General features: G+C 42.1%; 2 protein-coding genes across 4 annotated transcripts; both read left to right on the forward strand.

Annotated features, from left to right (window-relative positions):
- The first annotated feature begins 231 nt into the window (after positions 1-231).
- On the forward strand, positions 232-3,372 carry LOC108410407 (neuroendocrine protein 7B2). Of its 2 annotated transcripts, none has more exons than XM_017681465.2 (6): positions 232-364; positions 794-1,033; positions 2,181-2,330; positions 2,595-2,707; positions 2,884-2,937; positions 3,069-3,372. In XM_017681465.2, the coding sequence occupies exons 2-6, from the start codon at positions 811-813 to the stop codon at positions 3,183-3,185; spliced, it is 657 nt and encodes a 218-aa protein (XP_017536954.1). In that variant the 5' UTR covers positions 232-364; positions 794-810; the 3' UTR covers positions 3,186-3,372. The 2 variants fall into 2 exon arrangements, with proteins under 2 accessions (XP_017536954.1, XP_017536962.1); XM_017681473.2 differs by having other exon boundaries at positions 2,598-2,707.
- A 275-nt stretch (positions 3,373-3,647) lies between these two features.
- On the forward strand, positions 3,648-7,014 carry grem1a (gremlin 1a, DAN family BMP antagonist). 2 transcript variants are annotated; one of them, XM_017681451.2, is made up of 2 exons: positions 3,648-4,014; positions 4,751-7,014. In XM_017681451.2, exon 2 carries the CDS (start codon positions 4,775-4,777, stop codon positions 5,282-5,284), a length of 510 nt encoding a protein of 169 aa, XP_017536940.1. In that variant the 5' UTR covers positions 3,648-4,014; positions 4,751-4,774; the 3' UTR covers positions 5,285-7,014. The 2 variants fall into 2 exon arrangements, with proteins under 2 accessions (XP_017536940.1, XP_017536932.1); XM_017681443.2 differs by having other exon boundaries at positions 3,652-4,014; positions 4,773-7,014.
- Positions 7,015-7,083: the final 69 nt, after the last annotated feature.

Genomic DNA, 7,083 nt, shown 5'->3' on the forward strand with positions numbered 1-7,083 from the left:
GTTTAATATAATGAATATTCTCAGTTAACGTTGGGGTGCTAGCCAAACTGTACATGGATCTCTGGTCAGGTTAGATGTTTGTTCATTTTTGTTACAAATTAGATTTTTACTTATGAATATTTAAAGTAAAATACAGTTGCCGTATATATGTGGAAGGACACGTTTCTCAGACAGGCTAACAGAAGCACGTCTCGCTCTTGAACGCCTCTGTGTGTAATCGAGTCCAAAGCTTTGGAGTCGACTCTCGATTCCCAAAGCCCGGAATCGGAGGATCGACTCGTAGACCTAGTGTAGATGAACCGTGCTGGAGGATCAGCATCCAGAGCCTTCCAGCCTCTTCTCTTCCATACAAACGTAATACGTGGTAAGATTGTCGTGTCCCTTTGTTAGATCAGATTTGCATTATTTATTGCCGCCGTAGTCATATTTTTTTTTTCAAAGGATAAGAAATAAGGATGACGCAGGCAGGCGGCGCGCTGTTTATCTGCAGCGGCTCATCCAGTCTCTGCTAATGGCGGAGCTGGAGATGGGGATGCATATCGGGTTTTTTCCCTCGTAAGACAGCGACGTACACCTTTTCAGTTTACCTACCTGCGTCATATTCTTGTAAAAAATGAAGGCCATTTATTGTTTTCGTTCTCGAGGTACTATAAACAGGCTTTAGTCCAGTGTGTTGCTGTCTCCAGGTGCGTTTAGCCAATCGAGACATCTTACGAAAATAGCAGGTCTTGTTTATCAGCCCAGAATAATCAGCGTGTCGAGCATTTTCTGTCGTTTTTCTGTCACTGTTCAGCGCAGTGAGCCCCTGCGATGGCTCTGGCTGCCAGGATGTCACACTCGGTAGCTCTGGGTCTCTTGGTCAGTTTGACCGCCATCGTGTGCGGCCGCAACCCCCGCACGGCCGACCAGGTGTCCGAGGCCGACATCCAGCGCCTGCTGCACGGCGTGATGGAGGAGCTGGGCATCGCTCGGCCCAGGGTAGAGTATCCGGCGCATCAGGCCACTAATATAGTGGGTCCTCTCAGCATCCAGGGTGAGAAGACGCATTTCATGGAGATTATAAAACATGTAACTCATATTCAGGATCAGAAACTATAGATCTAAAATGATGAAAAGCAAAAAGATCAACTAGTATACTTTAAATGACATTTTAGTATTTTCTAATGTATAAATGTTACATTTATCAGTATATTATAGTTTTGATTAGTGATCTTATTAGTAATATTACTATTTAATACACTCTGTCCAAATGTTTCCAAACACCCCTTTTATTTGTGAATTCTGCTGGGTTCATTGCTGACACGGAGTCCAACTTACACACAGGTTGTAAAATCTTCATACAAAACCATGTTCAGCACCAAATGACTGAGACCTCTGGAGTGATGGAGCTCCATCCAGAGCTATCATCCAACATCACCTTGTGACTGAATGCAATCAAGTCCTCACAGCATTGTTCCAGCATCTATGCAGGGGTATTGAATTTAATTCGCAAAGGGCTGGCGTGGCTGCAGGTTTGCAGACCAAGCAGGCTGGAGCTTCTACTTATTTTATCAGTTGGTCTCAGTCTTTAAACAATTGATCATTCATGCACTTGCTTTATATGAATGGAAACCTGCAGCCACACTGGCCCCTGTGCAATTGGTCACCACTGGTTGGTGTACTGTAGTGAGTAACACCTCTGCACTGTAGACTGGGGTTCAATCCCCTGCCTGGGCAAGCACCCTGCACTATACCAATAAGAGTAACAGGGCAAGTCTACCTTGGCGTACCTGTGTAAAAATTCTCAAATTGTAAGTCAATCTGGATAAGAGTGTCTGCTAACTACCATACATGTAAATGTCACCTCTGATCTGGTGTAAATCGTTCTCAGAACAGAAGAGGCTGTCACTGAACTCCTTATTAATACCCTTGATCTCAGAAGAAACATTGGATGAGCAGGTGTCTACAAACTGTTAGACAGAGTGTGTACTATTACATGTATTATCCATTAATAGTATTTCAAGTGCAATACATCCAAGGCTGTTTGACTGGAGAACTGTTATGACTGACTCTTTAACTGCACCTCATAGCTTAATTTCACCTTTCTGACTGAATGTTGTGAAAGGAGCAGAGTCTGTCTTTGATAATAAACATTGCAAATCAGGTCTACGTGTTGGGTAATGTGGGTGCATGTCCACTAGGTGGTGCTCACGAAGGGCTTCAGCATCTTGGACCTTATGGGAACATCCCCAACATAGTGGCAGAACTGACTGGAGACAATGTTCCAAAAGACTTCAGCGAGGATCATGGCTATCCTGACCCTCCAAACCCCTGCCCTCTGGGAAAAACTGGTACATAATTAGTTCAGAAATCTTATCTCTGTTTATATTATTATACTTATCATTTCTGTTTTTATTATATCAACCATATAAAGCCAAAGAAGGTTTTTATTATGCAGCATTTAGCTTTGTTTGGCATGCACTCAGAATAAGTGGAGATTAAATCACATTTTCTAAGAGGACTAATTAGAATCCTGTACGTCCATAGAATGCATGTCTAATATAGTACATTCAGTGTTCCTTTCAGATAAAACATGGAAAATGCTGTGTTGTTAGCAGCTGATGGCTGTTTGGAGAATTCGCCAGACACAGCCGAGTTCAGCCGCGAGTTTCAGAAACACCAGCATCTCTTCGATCCAGAGCATGATTACCCCACGCTGGCCAAGTGGGTGAGTTTTGATGTGTGATCTGTTTTTTCAGTCTAGGATTCTTCTTAAACTTCTTTTTCTTAATCAAATATTTTCATGTTTCACTTTTCATGGAACATTTTTTCCAGTGTAAAATCTGAAGGAGAAAATCAATGTAAAATGGCAAATATTTATTCTACCCCCTTTGTTTTCTGCAGAATAAGGAGATGTTGTATCAGAAACTGAAGGGAGGTCCAAAAAGAAGAAAAAGGGTGCGTTGAGACTTGAGCTTCAAGCATATTTCTATGCCAGTATGTGGGATGTGACCTACAAGGCAGTTTGTGTTTGTCTTATGTCAGGGGAAAAAACATTTTGTGGACAACCTCCTTGTCTTTTGTTTCAGAGCACCAACCCATATCTGATGGGACAGAGACTGGACAATGTAGTGGCCAAGAAGTCTGTGCCACATTTCCCAGAGGAGGAAGAAATGGAAACGGCAACAAGCAATATCATGCCCTGAGCCTTGTATTATATATTGACAGCTGTATAGTCTTATATAGACTTGTGGTACTTTATCATAATTACAACCACTAAACCTAGACCATCAGACGTGATGGAAACAATGACAGTGATGATTATTTAAAATTGTTCTTTATCAGAGTTTTTGCTTTAGGGAGTAAAATAAAAACTATGTTCATGTGCATGTTTTTGAGGTGTATCTTTTCTCAGCGCTGCTTTCTTGGTCCTGCATGTGATGATGCACTTAAGCTGGATGGGCATTTAAAAGCCAGTTCTGTACACATTACACATTTGATCAGCATTTGACTTGGAGAACTAGATGCTGTTCAAATATTCTCACTGTTACGGTCTCCCAGATAATACTCTTTGGGGGCACCACTGTTCTACCCAGTTGTGGAGCTAAACAGCACAAAACATAATTCACAATAATGTTTTCTTGAGAGACCACTCTGTTTCTAGCTGTTTTAGGACATCTATGCTGTGTTAGTTAATGACAACTGTGGGTTGGAGGCTCTTGCATTCAGAAGATGGCAACATGCTGCCAGCCAGCCACTTCCTTCAGCTTCAGTGTTTTGGGAAATTTAGCCACAAAATGATCACTCTGAACCTCTGAAATCCCCTATGATGTTGTCTTGTTGAGTTGGGGGCGTGGTGGACTGCCATCATCCTGCCCCATCCACTTAAAGGATGTTCCACACGCCTCTGCCTGGAGTTCTGGATTTTGAATCGGTCTGCTTTCCGTTCGCCTGCATTTTCCAAGGCTACGTATTACAGTAAACCCAATTCAACTGGGACATCACTCTGAAAGACGACATCTGGCATTTTACACGGTAAGAGAAGCATTTCAGTGTGCATATGGCGAGAGTATCACTGTTTTTAAAAAGTGGACAGCCTTTTTCTCACTATGAAAGCAGAAGAAGTGTAGAAGGAGAGTCATGGTGCATGTTGGTCCCGTTTGGTTTTCTCACACCTGTAGACTGTTTCTCGACACAGACTAATGTCTGTTTAGTATTTAGCCCTTTGTGGGGACCAAATTAACATGTCCACGTCATGGTGAAATTAGACTGGTCCCCCTGAACCAAAGGACCCTTAAAACTTTGAAAAAGCAGCTTTTGTAATAAGGTCTGAAAATCTCTTTTGGTTCATGAGTTTAAGGTTGTGGTGGGTTAGGAGGTCTAGAACAGCGGCATTTAGCTACAGTCATATAGACGATGGGGAAATCCTACAAAGAGAGGTATACAAACCTACGTGTGAAGCCAGTGCCCAGCGTCACTTCTCAGTTCCCACATTATTTGTTTTCCTATGAAATAAGTAACATAAACGTTGTTATTATTATAGCCAATATTATTTGTACTACTGCTGCTAGTCGTAGCAGAAATATTAATATTGTTATTGTTATTAATATTATTAAGTTATTTTCCCGTGATTGGGGATGGTACATTTATTGCTAGTAGTAAAATATTATCATTGTGACATTCTTTCTGTCGTTAAGATATTAAAATTGTAATAATAATAATTGTTGTTGTTGTTGTTGTTTATATGTTGTTGTTGTTGTTGTTGTTGAAGTGTTTCTTTCTTCTCCTCTAAGTCATGGCTGGCGGTGCTCCGGTTGTCCTCGCGGCTCTGTGTCTGCTCTGCAGTCCGCTGAGGTGTTTCGCTTCTACGGGCTTCCACGGCGCTTTCCCGCACCCCAACAAACCCCCCGTGCCCGGCTGGGGGCAGCAGAGCGCGAGCAGCAGCAGCGGTCAGGCCGCGGAGGAGCCGCTGGACTCGAGCCAGGAGGCGCTGCACGTGACGGAGCGCCACTACCTGAAGCGCGACTGGTGCAAGACGCAGCCGCTGAAGCAGACGCTGCGCGAGGAGGGCTGCCTGCCGCGCACCATCATCAACAGCTTCTGCTACGGCCAGTGCAACTCCTTCTACATCCCGCGCCACGTGTACCAGGAGGACAGCGCCTTCCAGTCCTGCTCCTTCTGCAAGCCCAAGACCTTCACCGTGGTCACCTACACGCTGCTGTGCCCGGGTCAGATAGCCCGCACCAAGAGGAAACGCGTGCGCCGCGTCAAACAGTGCCGCTGCACATCCATAGAGCTGGACTAACTCTGCTTCGGCGGCTTCCCCCGAGAAAGTAGCCTGTAAAACCGCCATAGCTGGACACAAAGGGCGTGGACTGGTTTCCCTAAGCGAGCGCCCCCTCTTCGCTCTCAAAAGGAATGCATTAAAGAAATAGTTCAGTGAAAACCAAAGTTTCCAGTTTTCTCCTCCTGCCAAGCCCAAATCTGGCTCCTGTAGCTTAGATTTGGACCAGCGAAACTATCATTGCTAACGAACACTAGGACTAAATAGTCACCCAAATTGTCCAAATAATTTCTGTAAAAATACATAATTGAAACGTCTTGGTCCTGCACACACCACCCACCACCATCACTGGTTCATTAAGGTTGCACAGACTCGTTGATGTGGTTTTAAGACCCCCGTATAAAGGCCTGCATTTATATTATACAGTGTATCCACTAGGAAGCTATTAGTACCTGCATTTATCCAGCAAAAATGCCCAATGATATGTAGGAGATTCACATATGCTGTCTGTCACTGTCATTCTATGTGGAAGTTTGGCACAAGAAAGAAAAGCTAAAGGGGAATTCCACAAATTTTCCAAAACTTCACATTAAGCAGTGTTTAGATGTGAAATGCTCAGAACACATGCCTGAATAATTTTATTTTTTTAATGAAAAATCCATTAATGGATTTAATGGAGGGGTACATGCAGGGCATAGTATGGCAACAGGCCCTAAAGAAAACAGATTTACTACTTTTATTATTTAGGTTTATCATTTTTCTATCCTCACCAGAGTCAGATGATAGTACATTTAATGGGTTAGTAAATTAGCTGGCTTATTGTACTTGTGTGGACATTGCGACCCCTGGCTCCTTTCACTACAAATGTAAACAAATCTGAGTGGGAAAGAGTCAGTACAACGAACCATTTCACATCAAACCACGCTGAACGACCTTGCGTACAAATCAATGATTGAAAGATTCATAAATAAAAAAAATAAAATAAAATAAAAAAAAGGTGGAATTCTCCTTTAACACAGAAAGTCACTACTAAACAAAAAGCTACTGGAATAAACCTCTCCCTCACTCCTGGCAGACAAATTGAAAATAAAGCTTTATGGTGTTCTGTGAAAGGGAGTTACATGCCAATTACAACCAATTAATATTGCAACATTTTTACCTTAATAAGGGGGCCTAAGGGGCCTGTACCCACTACTTCAGACTACCCTACACAACTTCTTATCAGTTTTCACATCTTGTCTCACATATTGCTTTTAACACATTGGTTTTGAGAGTGTTAGAGAACTTTTATCTCAAGTGAAATGCAATGCATGCAGCGTCTGCACTTTTAGCTTTTTAACAGCCTCTGCTACTTTAGCCTGTTCCACACAGACTGCCTGTTTGTTGTGCACGGCTGATGTTTATAACATGGAAAAGTCATGTAAGCCATTCAGTGAAACAGCCTGTCAGTGTCCACTATGTGGACACAAAGTTTGCTGAATGCTGCAAATCAGCTTTTTTTTTTGCCAAATATTAATTTATGTACATAGTGTATTTTCATAACAGAAAGATCAAAAGATATTTTAAGCTTTGATATACAGATATTTATTGCATTCAGTCTTATTTCTTAAGTAAAAAAACATTTGAATTGAACCAAACAGATCTGTCATTCTTTCTTAATATGAACAAAATGAATAAAAATGAAAACGGACATATCGGGCAGAAGCGTGTCATTGAGGCAGGTCAAATAAAATTCCATATTCATAACTTTACTGTATGTACTGTATCTCTGAAATATGACATTTTGTCATGTGGCATGTTTTTTTGGTGTTTTAAATGTG

This window comes from Pygocentrus nattereri, chromosome 4 (genome assembly GCF_015220715.1).
Source record: "Pygocentrus nattereri isolate fPygNat1 chromosome 4, fPygNat1.pri, whole genome shotgun sequence".
In the NCBI taxonomy this organism is placed as follows: domain Eukaryota; kingdom Metazoa; phylum Chordata; class Actinopteri; order Characiformes; family Serrasalmidae; genus Pygocentrus; species Pygocentrus nattereri.

Bases quoted from the DNA above. Each gene is read 5' to 3' on its own strand.
- LOC108410407 (XM_017681465.2), top strand. From the start codon at position 811: ATGGCTCTGGCTGCCAGGATGTCACACTCGGTAGCTCTGGGTCTCTTG. The intron at 2,331-2,594 runs GTACATAATTAG...CTGTGTTGTTAG, and splicing joins CTGCCCTCTGGGAAAAACTG to CAGCTGATGGCTGTTTGGAG. The intron at 2,938-3,068 runs GTGCGTTGAGAC...CTTTTGTTTCAG, and splicing joins GTCCAAAAAGAAGAAAAAGG to AGCACCAACCCATATCTGAT.
- grem1a (XM_017681451.2), top strand. From the start codon at position 4,775: ATGGCTGGCGGTGCTCCGGTTGTCCTCGCGGCTCTGTGTCTGCTCTGC.